Genomic DNA, 24,608 nt, shown 5'->3' with positions numbered 1-24,608 from the left:
AATAAAAATATTTACCAAATAAAGTATAATTCATTATTTTTTTTCTCTATACAACATATTTTACCTCATTTCCCTAAACCAATAACCAACATTTGTTAAATATTGAAATATATATCATGTTGTTTGAGTAGAGAACACTATATTTACTTTAGTGTTATTTAAAGTTATACGTCTTATATACCAAGCAAATACATATGAATAATGGTTTAGATGTTTTCTCAAGTTAGGAATAACATAGGCCCTAACTGCAATTAACTATTAACTACTTTTTTTCTACAAGTTAACTAACCATATATTTTTTTCATCTCTCGATGCTGAATAATTTACGTATTTTCAAATTATTCCGTTTATTAAGTTGGTAAATTTCACCTTCTCAAAATTTTCTTGCTTGAGCAATAAGCAATAACAATTTTCATATCGAAAAAAAAAATTTAAAGCTACAAAACCTCCTATAACTTCACCATTAAAACTACGTAGCATTTCTAAATTGTAACTCTTTAACATTAATCAAGTTGTTTCGGTCTTCGAGCTTTGAAAAGTTACTATATGAGGTTGTTGTTCAATTATGATTTTTTTTTCACTTTTTCGAAAAGTTAAACTTCAAAAAACATGTTTAGACGTAGAATTTCAAAATTCAACGTCATAACTTTCAAGATTTTGAAAATAACACCTTTTTACTCCAAATTACTCTCAAAAAGTCGAAAACAACTTCAATTCATTCGTATCGATAATGAAACATAACTTCAATTTTCAAATATAATTTTTCACTCTTCAATCAAAAATTACATTCAATTTTCGCAATGGTACATGATCAATCATCCCGCCACAAACATTCCGCCTAATAATTTATATTTTTATTTAGCTTTGATAGATGAGAGAAGTATCGAAAATATTCGTGTAAATAATCGAAAAGGGTAATTCAACAACGATACCTTCCATCTTCTTGAAATGCTAAATCCCGAGCGGGAGAGTTGAGTGTTGTACACCAAAAATCTCTAAGCACACGCATACATATACATACAATACAATACAAGACTTGAATGTTCATCTCTTCTACAACAATTAGCTAACTTTACAAACCAAATCCACAAAATCCCTTTTCCCCAATCCATAGGGTTTTACCAAAAATCCAATTTGAACCATTGAATTTAGCCCCAAAACGGTAAAGTTCAATCCTTTTTAGTGAAACAATTGCAAATTACTTTGTGGGGGTTATGGATGATGATGTTGTGCAGCGAGTATTGCAAGAAGGTGGTCGCGATTACTACCAACAACAGCCTTCTACTTCATCTTCTTCACCTTCCATTCTTCAATCGCTTCCTCTTCATGTGGTATGCTTTCCCTTTTCGTATCTTGAATGATCGTGCTGATAAGCTCGGACCCTTGTGTATTTGTTTTGGTATTTGAAAGTATGAATATAAAGGTGAAACTTTTTTTTTTTAAATTTTGAAATGTTGCAGTCATTTGATCATGGGTACTACTTGTTGGTAAAATCTATTCAAGAGCTTCGTTCTAAGAAAGATGGTCTTGTAACTGTTGGAATTGGTGGACCAAGTGGGTCGGGTAAAACGAGGTAAGCTTTGTTTATAGTTAGTCCTTTGTTTGCTTGTCATTGAGAATGGTAGGCGCGGAGTGGAGATTTTATCTATTGCTTGGCATAATCATGTGAATTCAATCATTTCTGAAGCTTAGCGGAGAAAGTAGCATCTGTGCTTGGTTGTATTGTTGTGTCAATGGAGAATTATCGTACTGGAGTGGATGATGGGAATGATATGGATTTAATTGACTTTGATCTTCTTGTCAACAATCTTGAGGTATGGTTTTTGTTCCATTTTCCATCTTTGTTTATTGAAGTTGGATTATGTACAAAAGCTATTTGCTTCGAGGCCCAAAAAGAGTTTGACTTTTTTTTTCTGGTTTAGGATGATATAATTTATTGTAAAGTTCAGTTGTCTGTAGATTTCAGTCCCAACAGCCTAGGAGTATATGACCTCCTCAACAAATTGTTCAATTGGCCTAATAATTTCGAACAGCTCACTTCTTAAAAAAAATACTGTAAATATTTTTAGATAGTTTAATCTCCTTAAATTTGTGTTGTGGTCCTTTATCTGATCGTTTGGGCAGGACTTGATAAGTGGCCATGATACATTTATCCCAGTGTTTGATTTCCAAGGGAGAAGACGCGTTGGTACCAAAGCAATAAAAAGCAGCTCATCAGGAGTGGTGAGAATGCTTACTATTTGTTTTCCAGTCCTTTTTATATTTGTATGTTGATGATCATTGTTTCTATAGGTAGTAGTTGATGGTGCTTATGCTTTGCACGCTAAACTACGGTCTTTGCTAGATATACGAGTTGCCGTGGTAAAATCTAATATCTTTTCATGCTACATTCTGTTTAACCATGGAGCAACTACTCTTATATGACTTAATCAAATAGAGTATACTGTGTACCTGTCACTAGGTTGGCGGTGTTCACTTCAGTCTTCTTTCTAAAGTTCAGTACGATATAGGAGAATCTTGCCCGCTGGATTCCCTAATCGACAGTATTTTCCCTCTGTTCAGGAAGCATATTGAACCAGACCTTCATCATGCTCAGGTAAAATTTGAAGTCTTCCATGCTAATTTGTCTTCTTGCAAAATCTTATTCTTGATTCCCTATGTATTTATGCAGATTAGAATTAACAACAGTTTTGTGTCATCATTTAGAGAGCCAATCTACAAGCTCAAATGCAAAAGTGAGGTATGTAAGGTTCACTTCTAATTTCTAAAGTTGCTCTATGGAATTTAATGGTATGAGCTCTTACTTTCATGAGGGAGATTGTCTAGTCCACACTCCTGAATATGTATGTCATGCTGAGACGATCGTTGACATTTTGTGTCAAAATGTTGCTGGCCCTATAAAACATTTTTTTGAGCCTAGGGTCTTATCGGAAACAACCCATTACCCCACAAAGGTAGGGATAAGGTCTGTGTATGCCCCGCCCTTCCTAGACCCCACTTGTGGGATCACACTGGGTGTGCTGTTGTTGCAGTGTTGCTGGCCCTGATACAATTGGAAATCTTGTTAAGCATTTATTGATGGTGTTGAATGGTAGTTTACCCCCTTTCCAATGATAATACTTTTCCTGTAGCTGATTTGTGCTTTTTACCTTGGATGTGCACATGGTCTAATGTGTAGATTATACATTTGATCATTCAAAGCTATGTGTTCAGTTAATAGGCTTCTTTCTGAATCACTTATGTGATAATCTTCTACATCCTGTTTGCCGTATTGTCATCTGGCTTATGTTCTTCATGTAGCATTCAAAATTAGCGTCTCTATTTAAAAAAAAAGAAGCTTTTTTGCTACATATGCCCTTTTAGAACTTTAATTGACAACATCAGTTTCAAAAAAAAAAACAGTTTCAAAAAACTTCTGTTGACACCAAGTTAGTCACTCATTAAATGTATAACCTATCCAAATTAGGGGATTAATTTGATAATTCAGGAGACAGTGTTTGGTTTGTAATATATACCTCCAGTTCGGGAGACTGCTATCTCCCAAATAAAGGGCATGCTTCTTAGGATAATTCCTTTTTCGACCTGTATTTTTAATATGAAGACGTCTATCCTTGTTTGATGTTGTAATCCAAAAAAGATTCCTGATCGAGTTATTTGAACTTCTCATAGTTCCTTTGCGCTCTACCTTTAAATACTAGCTGTGTTTTTAATGGAAGAAACATAAATCTGGCACTGATTAAATTCCCCTAGTGCAGCAAATCGAAGGTGAACATGCATCTCATGTATTTCATGAAAAGGAAGCACAAGTCGATAAGTGAGTTCTAGCCTCTAGGTTATTCCTAGCACTATGGCTGAATTATTTCCTCCATAGTGCTTGTACTTTTCTTTGTAGTGATTAGTCACATCTGACTTTCTGGAGCTGTGTTCATAGTTTTATTGAGATGTACCTAAGACCTCCATCTGCCAGTGAAGAAGCACGCATTAATGATTGGATTAAGGTACGACAGTCAGGTATCAGATACTATCTATCTCTGGGCGATCAACGGATAGTTGACAAAAATTTCATCATTCGTCCCAAAGCCGAATTTGAGGTAAGTGGTTTATTCTGATATTCGAGTAATGATCTATGCCTCAATTTTAAACTAGTTAAGATTAGTTATACAAATCATCTATATGTGTTGTATTCTATCTAAATTCATTTTATTCCAATAATAAACAATTTGTCTTTTAAATAAAACATGAGGTTTCTCTAAGTAAGAGGTTCTCTAAATCTCTCACTTATACTTACGCAAATATATGTGTCCATTCCTTATTTTGGATGAAGAGACTTGTAGAAAACACCAGACCTAGTGTAAGTGTAAAAAGAACAAGCAACAACGGTAACAACAGACCCAGTGAAATTCCACTAGGTGGGGTCTTGGGAGGGTAGAATGTATGCAAACCTTACCACTACTTCGTGGAGGTAGAGAGGTTGTCTCCGAAAGAACCTCAGCTTAATTGCATCTAACCCAAGTAAAAGAAGTAGAAAACAATGAAGAAAGCGTAGCCATCTATAGGAAAAGCAGTGTAAAGTCTACAAGAAAGAAATAAGCCTTAATCAAAATTGTTGGTATTATCCGAGCTTAGTCCACACTGATTTTGAGGAATTTTAGGCCATTTCAGATTTTTTTTTTTTGAGAATGATAACTTTTTTCCCTATTTATCCACAGGTATACTACATCAAAGTAGCCCCCCTCCAAAAGTATTACAAACTAGGCCGTTTCAGATTTTCTACGTGATCTTTTTGATAGTCGAGAAATCCCTGAGGCCAGTGTGTTCGAAACCCAGAGGATAATGGGCCAGCCTCTTAACCTCTTTACCATTCTTCACTTAAATATTTGACTTTTGTTTGCCGCAAGGTTTGAACTTTGATGGCAGCTAACCCACATATAACAGGCTGATCTATTATACCAAATCCTTGGCGGCAACTCCCCGAGTGATATTAGGTTTACTTCATCACTATTCACCGCGGTCAATCATCATAATATCACACACCTGTTTACCGTTGCTTATAAAGTTCTTATTTAGATCAAATTATGAGGTTGTCTGGATTGACGTATCTTAAGTGCTTTTGGCTTTTAAGCTCTTTTTCTATATTTTGTGGTGTTTGGAAAAGATAAAAAGTGTTTTTACTTTTAGGCCAAAAAGTACAAAAAATAAGCTAAAAGCTAAAAGTTGGGTAGTCCCAACATGTCTTTTAGCTTACAAACTATTTTTTAAAAGCCAATCCAAACATCCTCTATCTCAGGTGACCTCTAGTTTTATCCTCTAATTTGTGCCACATGGACCTCTTATTGTGGGATTTCACTCCGTATGTTGTTGTTGTTAAATATTTGCAATAGCTCGAGGAGGAACCTTTTCTAACTTGTGGCCCAAGGAAACTGTAGTCAGCAGTTGCAATTAACCGCAACTGAGGACTGATCATATATTAGACTTATTCAACTGCAGCAAAGCTTTTATGAAAAATAAAGGTCTGCAGAACCGAACTGTCGGTTTCATGGATATGTTGTTGAGTGGACTATGGTAAAGGATTCAACTTTAGTTTCTTATTGCATTAAAGTGATCCTAATGAACTTTAATGAACTCAAGATACATCTCTTTCAAAATTAATTGTCTGTCATTACCCTTCTCTATCGGTTGATCTAGGTTCATTAGTTGCCTTAATATTTCATGTCTATGTTTATTTGTGTAATCCTTTCTGTTTATTGCCTAAAGGCATTTGCCATTGTTCTTACTCTTACTATATTGAAATTTTTGTAGGTTGGACGGATGACTCTGGGTGGATTACTGACTTTGGGATACAATGTAGTAGTAAGTTACAAAAGGGCATCAACATCAGTTGTTGAGGGCAACTTCTCACTTTCACTGGAAACCATCGATACTCTTGGCGAGACATATCTAGTTTTGAGGGGAATAAATAGAAAAGTATGTATTGTTTTACCTCATTCTCTGAAGTACCTGCTTCTAGGATGGTTAACCCATTGTATTCTTCTTCTTTGTTTTCATACTGTCTTTTTAGATGGTTGGAGCTGAAGCATCAAGGATGGGTGTTAATGGACCTTGGATTACTAAATCATATCTAGAGATGGTTCTGGAGAGGAAAGGTCATCTCTTGGATGCAGTTTTATCGTTTGTTTTGTTTCTCCCACTGGTTTAAGAGTATCCCATTGATTTATCAGTTCAAAATTTAATCATTTGAACTCTTGGTCAGTTATAGTAATGAATCTGGCAGAAAATCTGTCTTTTCTACTGAGATAGTTAAACGTGAATCCAGAGTGCTTGTGAATGTATACGAGATTTTTGAGTTTGATTATGGTGGTTAAGCTGTTGGGTTTCCATCTTTTCAAACATCATGTCATAGATAGGACTCCATAATTTGGATTTTGGTGAAGCTTTTATTAGCAATGACAAATCAAACAGCGTCTAGCATTTTTTTAGGGATTTTCTTAGGAAATTAATGGTGGATGAGGGCATGCCACCTTCTAATCTTTTGACTGCTGCTTGCTTGTGGTGGCATCAAGGGCTCTTTGATATTGACTACACAGAATTTCTTTTAGATCTGTACCTTTTGCAACCAGCGAATGTGAATGACATGACTCTTCTTTGGAAGTAGGGGGTGATGACATGTATCCTCTTCTGTGCCCTTGGCATGCAGGGGTCTATGGAACGCTAGAAAATTTATATATCTCCAAGGTAGATTATGAAAAAGGAAAATTCATTGCAACAATTGGACAGTATAAGCAAGTCCTAAGAAGCTATCATTCCTGATATCATCACAGGCTAGAATATCATGGATAGGGCTAGTGCGTGTTGCCTAATTATGATTCCTGGGATCCACAAACTTAAACATGTCAAAAGCTTACCTTCATTGCATCTTCTTGATCCCTATTTTATAAAATTTCTTTATCAAAAAATTTTTTTTTACCTTCATTGGTTATTGACTAACTTTAGGGTGACTGTGCGATTCTTGTACATAATTGGTGATGTGACTTCAACAAGCATATATTTGTGTTCAGTGTTCTGATAATTTATTTTGCATTCGTAGGGGTACCACGTCTGAATACACCACCATTGTCTAATGCACCTAATGCTGTTTTAGCCAGCAACCAAGAGAGGCTGTTCACAGCTCCAAAGCCACTTCGTGTTAGTTCAAACTCAGTTAACCGGCTAGAAGATTTATCCCAGCCTTGGACGCGTTCCCCCACGAAGTCCAAAATGGAACCTGTGTTAGCAACATGGCAATTTGTCTCGCCGGATCCAGCACTTGCTCATGGCTTTGTTATTGGTATGTTTGTCTTACTGACAGCAAGCAGTGACCTACATATCATCTATTGTCCATTTGTTTCAATGTCGCTCATAAAACAGCAACAGATCCTACTTCTTCCAGGGATGCCATGCAACTTGCTCCCATGCCTGATTCATATGATTTAGACAGAGGATTACTTCTTTCTGTCCAAGCAATCCAGGTTCATACTATGGGATTAATAATTTTTAACATTTTCATCGAATTCTGAGAACATCTGCTCATTCTTTTCACAAACAGAAATTTAGTTATATTACTGGTTTCTTTTGCAGGCTTTGCTGGAAAACAAGGGTCTTCCAGTTATAGTAGGAATTGGTATAATGAACAACAAAGTTCTCTCTCCTCTCCTTCTCCCCAAAATATACTGACTGAAGTTACCGTGATTTTTAATTATTCAGAACTGTTGCACTAACAAATTTTTCTTTAAGGATAAGGATTTTATGTTGTTCAAAAAATACCTGTTAGCTATACTCAAAGAAGGAAAAAAGTGTAATTACCCCTATACAGATTTTGGAACTTCATGTTACCCCCTGTCTCATACCTAAACTGCAACTGCACATTCTATTTCCATAAATCATCATCGAACTATCTAAATGTGAACAAGATAAAATTATACGAATTGGACAAAAATATAGCTATTCTGTATCCTCAAATAGAAGAGAATTGCTTTTGGAGGGTATTAGGGCTTTTATCTTAGTTTCTGCATATAAATTGTATTCGATGTATACATATAAGAGGGTGAGGCAACTGATAGTTTTCAATGCAAAAGGTGTCTCTTAACTTATTTCCATACCACAGGGAGGCAAGATGCTGATTTAGAAACCCAAAAGGAATAACATGCTTCTTTTCCCTTATTAAAAAATATCAATGTTTTAGTTTGATCATGAAAAATATAGTTCTTTTAACATTGAAATTTGACTATGATGGTAATTTGATTTCTACTATTGGTCCTAGTAAATATAGTTCTTGCTATACTGCTACTGGATCCTTTGGTTAGGAATAAATGTTGAGAAGTGTTATCTTCTGTCAAATTGTCATTCGGTATCTTAAATAAAAAAATCAAAATGTTTTAAATTGAATAGCATCTTATTTAGCCTCCCTTTTCCCCCCAATTTTGTTGACATTATAGGAGGTCCGAGTGGATCTGGGAAAACAAGTTTGGCTCGTAAGATGGCAAATATTGTTGGTTGTGAAGTTGTTTCCCTTGAAAGCTATTACAAGTCTGAACATGTAAAGGACTTGAAGTATGATGATTTTAGCTCGCTTGATCTCGGTTTGCTTTCAAAGGTACATCATCCTTCCTTCATTTCTGCTCTGTAATCTTTTCTTGAAATTGCATCTCCGTTTGTTACTTTGAATGAAGATGGAAGGTGAATAAGGTTACCAACAGAGTCCTTTTTTCTTTTCTTTTTTCCCCTACCAAAGTCCTTCAAATAGATCAATAAATTGCGTTATTAAGAAATTCAAGTCTGAGGGTTTTTCTTTGGGAAATGTCATGTGGATGTGGGCCAGAGTTTAACTTTGTGGAATGTATGCATAAATGAGGAAGAGAAGCAATGACTACAGAGATCCTTTGAAGAGGAAGAGGTCTGGGAATCATATATAGCTCTTATTCCAAAGAGAAATGGACAGAGAGTTGAGAGATTTCTGGCCTATTAGCCTGGTTGGTTCTGTTTTGAGATAATATATAAGGTGCTGACTGAAAGACTCAAAACAGTAATCTTCAAATTGGTGGATAAGCAACATATGGCTCAACCTTGACCGGATTAGTGGATGAGCAACATATGGCTCAACCTCTTTTCCATATGTCACTGAATAGAATGGATGGCCATTTAAATCTTCTATATCCTTTTTAATGGGGATTTGTTAGGGTATTTGGATTCATTAGTTGTCTTGGTACAAACCTTTTTCTCCAGTGCATGAGAGCTTTAATTTTTGGTACAGAGAAGTTCTTCAAAATCAAGACTCTCATTTAGTTGTCTTGTGATAGATTCAATACCTAAGGCCAAATTTTAGTTTCTCATCTGGCATTGTAGTCCATGTATGGAAGAGCGGAAAGCTACTCTCTTCTGCATTGAGATTGTCCTGTCTTTTCAGGAGCTTGTAATTTGTTGTTCACTTTATAGTAACCATTGCACATTCTACTTACATTGAAAAAATAATGTACTAATTATTTAAAAAAGAAATGATAAGTGCAGATATTACACTTGATCTCAGTTTAAAGGCCGAGAACTTATTACTTTCTAAAACGACAATGAGTGAAATTTTTTGGAAGTCTTTACTTTTGGGATAATAATTTTGGATTGCTTGTATTTGGCATGACTTGTGGTAGTCCTGTATGCTTTTCCTTCCTTGGCCATGCTTCTCAGTTCCTGACTTGTTTTTGTCATTTGTAGAATATCAGTGACATCAGAAATTGCCGAAGAACGAAAGTACCTGTCTTTGACCTTGAAACAGGCGCTCGTAGTGGTTTCAAGGAGCTTGAAGTTTCTGAAGAATGTGGAGTGGTATGACCCCCCCCCCCCCCAAAAAAAAAAAAAAAAGTAGAAAAAGAAATAAGAAGAACAAGACACGAAAAAAGAATGAGTGTGGTAGTATGCATGAAATTTTTTCTTACTTTTACTAAGTCTTTGTACGATCTAAATAAGAAAATAGAGGATATAGGTCGAATCAGGTAAGTAAAATTGTTTCCTTCTCAAAGTTGTGAAGTTTACTGTGGGTTTAGCTGTTGGCTTTTGCTGTTTAACCTTAGTAATTAGGTAAGCCAGGTTTTTCTTCTTGTTTTTGTGTTGGAACCAATTTTTGGAGGTCTCCAGAATGTCCTTAATGTTGATGAATACAACATTACCTTTCTCCAAAAAAAAAAGAGAAGTAATTAGGCAAGCTGAGTAAGATCTGCTTAATTTTGCTAGGTCATCTTTGAAGGTGTTTATGCTTTGCACCCCGACATCAGAAAATCACTGGATTTGTGGATTGCTGTTGTAAGTATGATGATGTTATACATGATATATTGAATTTACTCCATTTTTTTTTGTGAAAGCATTCAGCTAAGAAATTTATCACCAATGATTTTATTGCCCCGTTTTGGAACAGGTTGGAGGTGTGCATTCACATCTTCTTTCTCGAGTTCAAAGAGACAAGAGTAGAGTTGGCTGCTTTATGTCCCAAAATGAAATTATGACAACAGTTTTTCCAATGTTCCAGCAGTACATTGAGCCACATCTTGTTCATGCACATGTTAGTCTATTCTGGAAACACGTTTACTTTTGACATTTTTTACATAGTATTCACTAGATAGTTTAAATTTGGGCATAATTGTGCTTTGGAATTTAATCATCATCTAAATCAAGAAGAATTTGCTACTAGAAATTTGAGTAAATTGTTCTTTTGGCATCAACTCTTAATAATGTTAATTTTGCATGGCTACAATGTGGAAGTTTATGTAATTACTTCATTTTTTTGGTGCATTATGTGTAACTTTATACTTTGTAATAAGTAACACTGCATGAGATAAGTCTCATACAATATCATGTAATTGAAGTGGCTTTTGACATAAAGTGGCAATAGAAATCCGATTATCTGTTATTGAGTAAAATGCTAGCAATATTCATGGTGCCTTGCCTTTATTGTTCTGCAGCTAAAAATCAGGAATGATTTTGATCCTGTGCTCTCCCCTGAGAGTTCATTGTTTGTGCTGAAAAGCAATAAACAGGTCTGTTGCTTCCTTTCTGCTACTAAGAAGGACCTAGAATAATTTCATTATGTTACTTTAACTAGCAAACTGTTTACAGGTGGCATATCAAGACATTTTGAGAATTCTTGATCCTACCAAGATATGTAGTTCCGTCCAGAATTTTATTGATATATACTTGAGGCTTCCTGGAATACCTGCCAATGGCCAGTTAACAGAGAGTGATTCCATTAGAGTCAGAATATGTGAAGGAAGGTTCGCATTGCTAATACGTGAGGTGTGTGGTTTGAAATGCATACAAATGTATTTATCAATGGACATGCTGTACAGTTCCTTTTTCTGAAATTATGTGCAAATGCTTGACCATACTGGCTTATGTTTTCTACTGCTACACATATGAAGCCTATAAGAGAAGGAAATTATATTATTCAGCCGAAAGTGGACTTCGATATCAGCATTAGTACTGTTGCAGGACTCCTTAATCTTGGGTATGTGGAATATTTGACAATGGAAGCTAGTTTTTATTGGGCCATTTTTTGCTCATGCATCCCTTCATTTCCAATTTTGTTGTATCAATAGTTCAGGGCATTTAATCTATCTTTTTCTCACCAATAGTTAATCCTAGCTTTATTCTACCATTTTTTCCTCTTATGGTAATGAGTAAATAAAATACTTGTTCTCAGAAATAGGGCGCAATCTGATTGCAACCTACTTACTGGATAAGCCATCAAAATTGCATGGAGAAAGCAAGAAAAAAGAACAAGATACAGTTTGTTTAAAGGATAACAAACCAGGCTCACTTTTCTCAAAATGACCCTAGGAAATATTGAATGTCTCTGCAACCCGCTGCTTCTACCCTTTTTCTTCCATTTAACACTTCTTTTTTCCAGATAAAGATAACCATATTTCACAAAAACTTGAACTGTTGAGATGGGATCTTACAACTCACGGTGGGTATCTTCAAAAAAATAAAAACATTATGGTTGCCCTACGAAATCAACTAAAGGTATTTAGATCATTGAAGCCTTCCACTTGAGCCACCAATTTTCAAACTTGAAGTAGGATGTCTACTATTTCCCAGTTTCCACATTCTAGCATCTAGCATAATAGGGGGCTATGATCAGATATGTATGATATTCTTAAAAGCACTTCTTAGTCCATATTATCTCAATTCTTTCTCATAAGTATTACTTCCTCTATCCCAATTTGTATGATCACTCTCCTAGTCAGTTTATTTTTAATCAAATTCTTATGCTTCACAGCTTCTGATTTCAGGTATCAAGCAGTCGCGTATATTGAAGCTTCAGCTTATATCTACCAAGATGGAAAGGTACTATCAGTTTTATGGATTTTTTTTATCATACTGAAACACACTAAAGACTTGTCTATTGTCTTCTGTGAGAAATAAGAGAAAAGGAAGATGTATTCACGACTTAAATGATCATGGAATATAAGATATATGTAGGTGTGAGATACAATTTATATCTTAAACTGATGAAGACCAGCTTAGTAATAACTCTTGGGCTAACTCAAACATTTTGTCATGACTGGGTTTAGATCATGGAATACAAGGCAAATAAGCTTCTTCAGAACTTCTTGAATCAGTTTCAGCTTTAGATCTTTGTGGAGTTTTTTTTTACATAACTGGGTTTTCGAAGCTCCATATGTATTTAAATGCGTATCCAATAAATAGATGGATGATCAGTGACTGCTTTTTAGTCTGTAGCATATAGTAGACAGTCACGATCCCTATGTGACTTCTGATATGAGTTTTTTTAGTTGCTATTAGGTCTTCAGTAGTCTTCCTAGGTGTTTCACAGTAATTTTGTTGAACCTGATTTATCTTTTATCTGATGTGCTTCAGGGCTGATTCCTGATAATCTATGTTTCCCTGCTAATATGCTGCACTCTATTTCCTTCACAATTAGTTTCAACGTTAAACCCTTTAATATATTCTGTCTCTTGTTTCTTTGTGTTATGTATAGTTGATATTACCTATTAAGGCACACTTTTTCGTATGCGACTTTGTGTCTGGGAAGTAAAGGGTTCTTCTTTTCAGATTCTTATAGAGGTTGATCATCTACAAGATGTTCCTAGTCCTTACATACAGATTAAAGGGATCAATAAAGAGGTTGTGGCAGCCGCTGGCTCAACACTCAAACTAGATGGTTCATATACCACAAAGGTTTTGACTTCCGGCATTTTTTTTCTTTCTGATTTGACATTGCTATTACTATCAGACGGATGTTCTGTCTCACGTCAGAAACAGTCCAAACTGATAGCTTAATTTACTAAGTTTCTTCACAGAGTTATCTTCAATTAGTTCTAGAAAGGTTGCCTGCACTAAGGGGAAGTTCAAGTGGTATCCATTCTCAGCAGGCAGCAAGGCTGCAAGAACTTGTGGAATATATACAATCTCAGGTAATCTTATTTGGCGGGCGGGCATACCTCAATTTTTTAGTTTCTCTTAATTGATGTATTGATATTAGATAAATGTAGCAGGAAGCTTTAGAAGCACCGAAGCTTGGTTTTGCTTATACGCATGATAATCAATGCCCTTTCCTGTTATGGTGTAGTAACCTGGAAGTGGCTGAGGCCAATATTTACTTCGATCATTTGTTTCTGAGTTTCTCATTGTTCATGTATTTGCTGAGACACATTTTGTGTTTAACTATGCCATTGGTGTTACTTTCCACTCTTACAAATCAAAATGGGAATTGGCTCAAGTTAGCATTTGATACAAATATAGGATTTCATCAACAATTTACAAGATTTGACTTAACCTTTAATCTGAAAACTTGGTTAGGCTGTTGGATTAATGATGGTAGGGCTACTGATTGACTTGGACGATGGTCTGGACATGGTTGTTGCCTTGTTGGAAATGGTTTTTCTTAATTAAAGAAGAATGTTTGTTGAAATTGGTTTGCACTAGAAATTCTGCTGATAGTTCGGTCTTCCTCCAAGCTTGAAAATCTTCTAGGCTATCCATGAGGTTTCATTTTCTTGTTTTGTTTTGTTTTATTATTTCTCTTTTTTCTTCAACCTATATAAAGATCCTTCTTGGTGAATTTTTCCTTTTTCTTTTAATATGAAAATTAATATCTTTGGTCCTTCGACTATGGTTTTTTTATGCTTTAATCCTTGAGCATTGTTTGTTTCATTTTTGTCCCTCCAACTAAAACAATTTGTTCATTTTTTATGCTTTAAACCTTGAGCTTGTTTGTTTCATATCTGTTCTTCCAACTAAAACAAATTGTCCAGATTTGTCCTTTTGCTCAATTTTTGGGTTAAAACCCCAACTCAGTCTTTTACTTAAAACTATAAACTTCCCAATCCCTCATTTGGTTTGGTTTGGTTTGTGATTGACTGATGCTTTTTCACTATTTTGAGGTATGATGGGGTTTTATGCAATGCTATTGTTTGGCTCTTATACTCCCTCTTTACCAAATATGATGGCACACACTTTTGGTAATCAACAGTAAATATGAGTTTCTTTAACATTTTAAATATTGAAATTGGGTATATACTTTTTAGTACCTTTAATGCCTGCGTATTGACCCTCGTTCTACAAAAAAATAAGGTTCATTGACCCAATTAATAGCAAAATAAGGTCTTTCAAGTTAATTTAAATTTTTTTAGAAATTGATGTCCCAATTGATAGCAAAATAAGGTGTATTGACCATCAGTGCTTCGAATATCATCACCTTTTAGGAAAGAGAGAGTACACATTAGGGTACATTATGCACTAAGAAAACTTGAGAATTGCCCTTAGATGTAGGTATCATTTATGCGGCCACATGTCTTGTTTTCCGATCTACCTTGGAGAGAAAAACTCACAAGTGGGTTAAACTTTGCCAAATGTCTAGTTTCTAGAAAGGTCCTTTGGTGGGTGTTGGAGAAAAAAAGTTCATAAATATAAAATTCCGTAAAGGACATGAAGGAATCATCATTAGCTTGAAAATGGTAGTAGGATATACAAAAGCGGTTCCCATAACCACCGTGAGTTTACACCACAGATCAGCATTGCACCAGTGCTTCTTAACCTTGGATGGATGAGCTAACTAACATAATACAACATCAGACTAACGGGATTGCAATGCCCAAATAAACATTCAGACAGCTAGGTTTATTGTTCCAAGAGAATGGAATAACAAATGAAGATGTATGCATAAAATCAAAATAGGATGGTTAAAATGGAGAAATGCTACCCAGGTATATGGTGAGTATTGGAAGGCTAAAGTCCAATACATCCACAAGATGAGTGTTGCATCATAGAAAAATGTCTACCAACAACATTATATGGTGAGTATTGGAAGGCTAAAGTTCAAAACATCAACAAGATGAGTGTTGCAGAGTGTGGATGCTATATGCGGTCATACAAGATTAGAAATGATTATAATTGCTAGAAAGATCGAGCAGTACATATCGAGGATAACATGAAATGTCGCTTGAGATAATATGGTCATGTTTTGCGTCGACCACCAAATGCACCGATATTTAGATGTAAAATCACGGTGAGTGAAGGTATTGAATGGGACAAGGTAGGCCTGAAATCATTTGAAAGGAAGCTGTCTCGCAGGACCTGCAAATTGCAATTTCTTGGGATCTGTACAAATTTAGTGAAAGATAAGGCACAAGGAAGAATAAGATCTATGTAGGAGATCTCTACTTTATGTCATGCTTTGCTAGGAGTTGTTTCCCATTCCAGAGATTTATATGCCTGTAGAAAATATAAAGAATTTTTCGTTTCTTTTTTAATTTTTAATAAATATTTGCCCAAGGAATCACAAGTGTTAACAACAAAAGCCGTATGGATGACAGCCTGACAATTTCAGTAAAGAAGCTCTTTCTCATGCTTCCCATTGATTCATGAATCGTATATGCCTTCATGTGATACACCACCTATTTCCCTCATCTACTAGTTTGACATTGTGGTACGCTTCTACAGTGTAATAGTATGTAGATTGAGCTCACTCACATACTACTTCGACGTTGTGGTATGTTTCAACACTGTTATAACACATCTAGGTTGAGCTTACTGTTGGAAATCAACTTTAGTGATTAGTCAGTCACTTATTGATCAGTGCTTTGTGTATTGCAAACAGGGAAGCAGTTCATCTTCAGAGTCCTCTCCCAGTCGAGAGATTTCACCATTGGATGGTGTAATAGAAGACATGCAGTCAAGAATTAAAAGGCTTGAACGATGGCAAATGATTAATACGGTACACTATCTTCCTCGTCTTCTTGACTGCCCCCCTCCCTCCCTCTCTGTAAGTTCTGACTAAAATTCTATTATGTAATCACAGGTTCTATGGACGTTTTTTATGTCTGCGTTTGTTGGTTATTCACTCTACCAGAGGAAGAGGCAATAGTAAACGTTATAGAGTTGATACAGCAAAGCTAATGCTTGACACCATCAGTGACTGGTTCATTTGAACATTAACCAAAGAACAATTTCATAGTTTTTTGTGATCGTCACATTTTTATTAGGTGACTGATCTCCTTCTAATCGACTTCCGACTTATCGCCCTTTAAATGTATAATTTGTGTCTGTATCTTTGTAAATACCAACTAATCTGTAACTGCTCAACAAATCTGAGTCATACATAGCATAAGAAACAATCTTGCAAAAGTTTTCTAATCAAAAGTGAAATATTTTTGTGTTCTTGCCCCTTGTATGTGTTTTAATGTACTAACTCACATTCATTTACTTCCTTTCTTCATATGGTAGAATCACTCTTATGAGTTGTTTGGGAAGAGAAATAGGAGAGCGGTTAAGAAATAGTATCTAACCCCTTGCTATACGACATGTTTAAGATAACAAGTTTTAAACGTCATATACATTACCCAACGAAATTCCACAAGTGCAACCTGGACAGGGGTAGATCAACCTTACTACTACCTCATAAAGGTAGAGAAGTTATTTTCGAAAAAAAAAATGGTTAAACTTCTGGATACATTACAATAGCTTTGGTGTCAGTGGACCCCAGACTTAGAGAAGTTTGATTTCACCATAAACTACAATAACTATTCCTTTCAAGTAAGGATGAGGTTGTTTAAACAAATTATTTGTATTGATATGAATAATGCTTTCTTAGCTAATGTTTTTGTTTTACAATTCAAAAGTATTGTAGTGAATCTAAAAGGTGATTGATAGAACCAAATAGAATTCCAAAGCTTAAACAACAGAAAAAAAAATATATCAAACATGTTCTGGTATTTGATACTTAACAGTTGAAGAAAGTGAAGCTACTGCTTCTTCAACTGTTAAGAAAAGAACATCTGGTCTCATCAAATCTTTGGTTTCATCAGCCCTTTGTAGTTTTTCCATTACTTCACCTATTGGATTCACCAACACAAACTGCAATAGAATACAAAAAGGGCAGTTTTAAAGAGTAGTTTGATTTCAGCTGAAAAGTAAAACAGGTAAAAAGTCACAAGTAGATAGTACCATACTTCCGACTTTTAATATATTTTAAAAATATCTAAAAATAAGTTAATCCAAACGAGCACTTAGTGGTACTTGCCTCAAGTCCTTTCTTTTCCAATGCCATACTTAAATCCTTGAACAATGAGATTCCACTTGTATCAATAGCACTCACAGCTGACAACAAATAAGTTTTTCTTATCAGAAAGAAGACAGTGGAACTGGAAGGAACTGTTTCCTCATGGAAGGAAGGAATAACTTACGAGACAAATCGAGGACTACAACTCTAAGCCCCGGTTGTTTCTTGGCTCCTTCCTCCTCGTAGTCTTGTATCCATCTCGAAATCCTTTTGATGGCAAATACATAAGTACGGAAGGAAGAAAAATGTAATGTAATGCAATGTAATGTAACGCGATGCAGGGCAGGGGAGTTGTAGTACTAACCTTTCTTTAAGATAAGTAACATTAGCAAAGTTGATTGGAGCTTCAACACTTAAAATGAGAAAACCAGCAACACCCAAAGCTTCTTTATAATGATCAACATCTCTATAAATACCAGTACCAGGTATATTCCCTAACATAACTGTTTTTGGCCTTGTAATTTGCATTAACACCTTTAATATTGATATGCCAATCTGAAAAGAGAGAAAAAACAGAACATAATAAGACTAACAACACTCGTAAAAACTTAAAGTAATGAACGAAAGAAGGGAAGGAAGAAACTTTACTGCAATAGCAAGACCATCTTGAACAGAAACGAATATGACACCGAAGAAAGCACATAACAACACTAGGAAATCAAATTTATCGATTTTCCAGATTTGAAAAGCAGCAGGGATGTCGATAAGTCCAATAACAGCAGTAACGATGATGGCCCCGAGTACAACATTAGGAGTGTATTGGAATAGAGGCATGAGGAAAAGTAGTGTAACCATAACTGTCACTGCCATTACTATGTTAGACACTGCTGTTTTACTTCCTGCATTGTGATTCACAGCTGACCGCGAGAATGAACCTGATCAATCACAAGTAATACATACACTCAATAAATCGATGATAAAGGTCGAGCATGATCATGTACATATACGTACCGGTTGTGACATAACAAGAAGTAGAAGAACCAACAATGTTCATAAGCCCTATAGCAATCATCTCTTTGTTTCCATCCACTTGATAGTTCTTTAAAGCAGCAAAAGTCCTCCCCACAGCTATTCCTTCCTATATATTTTTTTAACAAACACATCAAGTTTCGCCATCATACTCTCTTTGTTCCGTTTTATGTTACATCATTTGACTTGACACAGTATTTAAGAAAAAAAGATCGACCTCTACAACTTCTGGTCCAAAACAATCGTTAGATATTTATATGTGACAACATCCTATTGTGTGACATTCTTTTCGAGACGGACTAAAAATGAAAGAGCCGCGTCGCCTGATCAACTTACAGTAAGTGAAAGGATGCCAGTGACAATTCCAGTTTTGATTACAAGTCCCAAGTAGCTTCCACTAAAATGTAACATGTTCCATGATGGAGGATTCAATCCTTCTTGTAATTTTCCAATCTATTAATAAATAAAGATATTAATTAAGCAAATATATATATATATATAATAGTAAATAAAAAAAATTTAATTATTTGGTTTATAGAAACTTACAATGCTAATGCCATGATTTTGACCTTTGATTGCAATGACAATAAGGGTAGATATAGTGACAGATAAAAGAGGGGCACCTGCTGACACCCAAAATAACTTCGGCTTTCTCATACCCTGTTTTCAAGCGTTACACTTTTAAAATCGTACTTCATTTAATATGTTTATGATCACAAGATTTAAATGACAGTACTTACGATGTGTCTGGTCAATAAGAGGAACACCAAGAAGCAAAATCCCATTAATATAGTTTGCCATGACCACTGCACATACAATATTACATCAGTCAAGTCCTTTCAAACTAGTATTTTCCTGTTTCAGTTCAAGTGTGTTACTTTCTTTTTTCTGTCTGTTCTAAAAAAAACGTCTCTCGTTTAAATATTTTATATGATAAGTTCAAGATATAAATGATTCTCATTATTTCTTAAGTTTCGTGCTAAGCCACGGAAGAAGTAGTAATAAATATGTAATATGTAAGTGAAGTGAAGCACTTACTATATTTTCCTTTAAAATCTTTTTGGTCTAAAAGAGTCAACTACTTTGACTTCAAACACAGTCAACTCAAATTAAAAACTAGAAGGGCTTACAGGTAAAAAAAAATTCCAATAAAAAAAGAATAAATTGTTTTTCAATTTTTTGGGGAATAAACTTGTAAATACTATAGTCTAATTATAACATGATTAATAGTTGATCTAAAAGCATTTATAATTTTCTTTTTTCTTGTCAAAGTACATAACCATCTCATTTTAAATTTGACCAAATCTTTGTATTCACAAAGATATTACTTTTTCTGTCTCAATTTAATTATTTTTCTCTCTTTCTATATTATTTAACAGGTTTTTCAAGTTCAATATCCTACGTGTCAAATTGAAGATCATAAAATTAAAAAAAAAACACGTTTTTAATTTAAGATCACAAATTCTAAAAAAAAATCTTTATTTCTTAAATTCTGTATCAAATTTTATTTGAGAATCTTGATTTCACATGAGTGCATTAAAATCCAAGTCATCATGTGAGTATTCTCATAAACCAAATGAAGAAAAAGACACACACAAATCCAATTCTCTTAAAATTTGTGCCAAAAACTGAAAGATTAAAAACAAAATTTTAGTTTTATATTAATCACAAGAAAGACAAACTACTATAATTATGACTTAACAGTTACATTGACTATTAAACTATAGATTAAAAAGAGGGTTAAAAGATAGAGTAGTAAATTAACCTCATTAATTGTGTGGAAAACAGAACTTAAAACAGGGATTATTGCCATTTGTTTGGTAAAATTAATGATTCCAAGAAGACCCTTGAGTTGTTGTAATGACACTATAATAGCAGCTCCAGCCATAAATCCAATCAATGTTGCTTTTGATAGAAAATCAATAATAAAACCAAGCCTACAAAATTCATAAAAAAAAATAAATATAAATGGTCAGAAAATTTAAAAAATTATAATATCTTTTTTTTAGTAAAAGTATTAAAAATAAATAGAATAAAAATATTTTTAAAAAGTCAAATTATACTAAAAAATTCTTATTCTGGTCAAATTTTCTAACCAAAAAGATTTTTCCTATGTCTCAATTCATCTGACATATTTCGAATTTCGAGATTTTAGAAAAACTGAAGATTCAATAAGTAAATTCTCTGTCAAACTTAAACTGTTTGACCGAAAAAAGAAATGTGTCATGTAAATTGAGACAGAACCACGATGGAGTATATGATTTTTTTACCTTAAGAAACCTAAAGAAGCTTGAAATAATCCAGCAAAAAAAGTGGATGAAAAAGCAAGTTGAAGGAACAAGAGTGGATCTTTAGTTGGAGACACAACTTCACTCAACATAGATCCTAATACAAGTGATGCAATTGAAACTGGTCCAACAGCTAAATCCCTTGAACTTCCAAGCACAGCATAAACAAGAGGAGGCACAAAACTCGAATCTACAACACCAGTAAAATAAAATCTCATAAGTGAAGTCTTAAACAACTACGAAATCTATGATCAACGTACTCAGACCATACACCCCGTCTCTCAGCTCGAGTATAACATATCAAAATAACCAAAAAAATAAAAAATACTCACAAAGACCAATAATTGGAGGTAAATTAGCCAATTTAGCATAGCTAATCCCCTGCATCTCAACCAAAAAAAAAACAAAACAGAATGTTAACATATGTATCAATTTCAAAAACAAGAAAAAATCACAATAAAAATGAAATGTACCTGAGGAATTGCAAGACTAGCAATGGTGAGTCCAGATATGATATCAGATTTAAACATGTGAAATCTATAATTAGGACACCATTCAAGTATAGGAAAAAAATACTGAGCACCAAGAATTAGTTTTTTTTTAATGGTTTGTCCTTTAAATTGTCTTAAAGGATCATCAGGAAAAAAAGTTTCTTTAAGCCTATTTTTAAGTTTCAACAAAGTACTTCTATGTGGTGGTGATACAACTTTATGCACCTCAAAACTACTTCTTGTTATATCTATAACTCTATTTTCTTCCATTTTTTTTTCTCTTTTTTTTACTAACACACTAACAACACAAACTAATACTAGATATATAGTTGTGAAAATTGAATGAAATGTGGAAAATGGAGAAAAATGAAAATTTTCATTAAATGAAATGGTACACTTATCTAAGAAGGTTATGAAATTTATATAAAAAGAGTCAGTGAGAGAATACTAAGGTCGGTATGGCGGCAAAACTACTCTCATTCATTTCTTCGCTTCTATCTGTCTAAATTTATTTGATATAATTAAAATACGATGCAAAATTTTAAAAATAATTAATTTAATATGGTATAAAATAAATCATAGGTAACGAAAGTATGTTATTTGGGAATTAAATGGATAGTTAAATTAAATATAGTCAATTTTATTTTTATTTGTTATGTAGTATTTTTTTTCTAGAGTTAATTTTATTAACTTTTTAAAGCTAAATTAAGTTATGTACTATTATTCTTCTTTGACTTGTTTGAATTGTAGATTTTACTGATCTTAAAGTGGTAGTAAAATCTTTGACTAAATTGGATTATAAATTTATTTTAGGTAAAAAAAAAAACATAAATCCAAATCATCAAATATATGCAAATAATACGAAGGAAAACTTACATAAATATATTATAATAAAAAAATATTTATCATTTATAGTAATAATATATGTTATTTGATCACTTTTAATTTATTTATAATACAAGTTTAATACATGTTACAAAGAATAATTTATTATTCACATATAATACAATTTTTAATGATGAATAATACATTTTTCGCACATTTTAATACACTTAAAATACAATGTGATAATTTTTTATCAAACAAACATGATATATTTCAAAAATAATTATAATTCATATATATTCACTTTTAATACATGTTACAGATTTAACAAAGCATTGCTATAAATGGTCATTAAAAAAAGTATCGCTAAAATCAGTAATTATTTTTTAAAATGTATTGATTTATGTAATTTTTCCTAATACAAATATGATTCATATTTTTAGCTAATTAAAATAAATTAATATAATTTAATAAATTGGATGAATACTTGAATATTTTTTTATCCATTTTATGGCATTTGTTGATCTAAGTTCAAATAAATAGAGACAAATACATCAAATAATCCGTTCACTTATGTTGAAATTTTGATTTAATAAAATAATCAAAACTATAGCAAATTATTTATAACACCACCTTGATGATAAAAAAATAAAATGCAAATTAATATCCTAATTATTCCTAACCAACTTTTTGGAGTTTAAAGTTGTTTCACATTATTACAAGCCATAAGTCAAAGATGATTAAAGCTAATTATAGGCTCAATAAGATACTAATTATTTTAACTTTTTGATCAATCACGAGTTAGGAAACAAAGAGACATCATTTTGAATATAAGATATAACTTATACACCAAATTTGCACATTCTCTATACTTTAATTTGTTGTTTAATAATTAGTACTAATCACTTTATCTTAAACATAACAAGAAAAGCAAAGTTAGGTGTCCAGATTTGGAAGTAGATTAAAATGTCAAAATATATGTGATTAAGATATAGAGATATGAATTTAAATGCATATTTAAATATTAAAGATTGCACTAAAAATTAAAATTTGAATATTGTATAATTAAGATTTATTTATTTACAACATCTGAATATATAAATTTATGAAGACATAATAGTGAAAAAGTTTAAATAAAATATTAAATTGACATGATATTATATCAAAAAATATTGTAGAATTTTTATGTGACAGTTTGTGGTGGTGATGACTAATTAACCAAAAACAAACGCACTCCTACAGTGAGGTACAGGTGCACCCGTTAACTTCAGAAAAATCATGTGTATATATATAAATCTATCTTGAGAAACTAACAAAATTAGGATATAATGAACAGTGCATCCATAAGGAGCATATATAAGAGTGCGGTTGTGCTATTGGTAAAAGTTTGAGAAACCACCCACAAGACCTAGGTTCGAGTCCAACTTAAATGCTATTTCACTATTTTTATTTTAAGTTTATTTTAGTGCTCATACTAGAGCTAAGATAATATTGGTGCACCCGAAAAATCTTCGAATCATACGATCGCGTCTATGACTAAGGTTGGTGATTGTGTGTTGATTTGGAATGGTGTTGACTAATGATAATGGTTTGAATAATCTCTTATGGTGTATTGGTTGATAGTAGTGATCAACCATAGTTGTTGTCGTTTTGGTGACGATTTCAAATGATTGATAATGGTCACGAGTAATAACGATCGATTTTGGTGATCGACGGTAATAATGATTGTGATTGGGCCGAGGGTGGTAATTGTGAATGGTATGTGGCAATGAACTACTATTATGGGTGGTGTGAAAATAGTTAAATAACGATAAATTGTCGTCTTTGTAGAAATTCTTAATTAACTATTTAATAATATTAAAGCTTTATTATAGATTTTAATCACTCAAACTTATTCAGACTAATTATATAATTATAAAAATAAAAATAAATATATTTAATAATTAAAATTTAAATCTTCAAAAATAAACCAACTCAATAATTAAAGTTAAGATCTTCATTTATCACATATAATTAAAATTAAAATGTTCATTTAATACGTATAATTAAAATTAAGATCTTCATTTAACACGCAATGTGAAGGGAATAAGATAATTAATTGAGCAAAAAGAAAAATAGAGTGGATCACATGGGCACAGATTAATGTTCTGCAATTATTAAGGTGTATATATTTTCATACATTTGGAGCACCCTATAAATAATATTGAAATGCAACTATATAATATTTTTTCGTCCTAAAATTATATTTTATATATGGATTAAATATAGAAAATGTTATATATAATAGCAAAATTATTTATTCAAATTAAATATAATAAACATAGTTTGATTAATTATACTACATAGCAAACTATTGCTATTCCGCCTCTCTTTTGAAGAATCTTGCCACTCTCGTTCTCTCTCGCTTTTATACAAACGCAAATATATAAAATGTAT

The 24,608-nt window shown here is 33.2% G+C and overlaps 2 protein-coding genes across 6 annotated transcripts; one reads left to right on the top strand and one right to left on the bottom strand.

The window, feature by feature from the left end:
- Window positions 1-920: 920 nt before the first annotated feature.
- LOC107020820 (uridine-cytidine kinase C) lies at window positions 921-16,704 on the top strand. 5 transcript variants are annotated; one of them, XM_015221327.2, is made up of 26 exons: window positions 922-1,331; window positions 1,461-1,573; window positions 1,688-1,814; window positions 2,125-2,223; window positions 2,293-2,361; window positions 2,462-2,596; window positions 2,672-2,740; window positions 3,756-3,814; window positions 3,932-4,091; window positions 5,800-5,964; window positions 6,059-6,143; window positions 7,085-7,324; window positions 7,411-7,505; window positions 7,615-7,657; window positions 8,472-8,629; window positions 9,739-9,849; window positions 10,255-10,323; window positions 10,436-10,579; window positions 10,980-11,054; window positions 11,134-11,310; window positions 11,436-11,521; window positions 12,309-12,363; window positions 13,093-13,218; window positions 13,341-13,454; window positions 16,139-16,255; window positions 16,340-16,704. In XM_015221327.2, exons 1-26 carry the CDS (start codon window positions 1,215-1,217, stop codon window positions 16,403-16,405), a joined length of 2,874 nt encoding a protein of 957 aa, XP_015076813.1. In that variant the 5' UTR covers window positions 922-1,214; the 3' UTR covers window positions 16,406-16,704. The 5 variants fall into 5 exon arrangements, 4 of the variants coding, with proteins under 4 accessions (XP_015076815.1, XP_015076817.1, XP_015076813.1 ...); XM_015221328.2 differs by lacking the exon at window positions 922-1,331 and having other exon boundaries at window positions 1,693-1,814; XM_015221329.2 differs by lacking the exons at window positions 16,139-16,255; window positions 16,340-16,704 and having other exon boundaries at window positions 921-1,331; window positions 13,357-13,454.
- A 321-nt stretch (window positions 16,705-17,025) lies between these two features.
- Window positions 17,026-21,800, bottom strand: LOC107020809 (probable sulfate transporter 3.3). Its single transcript, XM_015221312.2, has 13 exons — window positions 21,330-21,800; window positions 21,189-21,237; window positions 20,839-21,046; window positions 20,334-20,505; window positions 19,309-19,374; window positions 19,115-19,228; window positions 18,905-19,021; window positions 18,551-18,677; window positions 18,188-18,474; window positions 17,904-18,094; window positions 17,724-17,806; window positions 17,561-17,637; window positions 17,026-17,394 (listed from the first exon to the last, which is right to left on the bottom strand). The coding sequence occupies exons 1-13, from the start codon at window positions 21,615-21,617 to the stop codon at window positions 17,236-17,238; spliced, it is 1,938 nt and encodes a 645-aa protein (XP_015076798.1). The 5' UTR covers window positions 21,618-21,800; the 3' UTR covers window positions 17,026-17,235.
- Window positions 21,801-24,608: the final 2,808 nt, after the last annotated feature.

This window comes from Solanum pennellii, chromosome 5 (assembly GCF_001406875.1).
Source record: "Solanum pennellii chromosome 5, SPENNV200".
In the NCBI taxonomy this organism is placed as follows: Eukaryota; Viridiplantae; Streptophyta; class Magnoliopsida; order Solanales; family Solanaceae; genus Solanum; species Solanum pennellii.
Note: the sequence above shows the minus strand (reverse complement) of the source record. Positions and strands in the feature narration are given on the sequence as shown.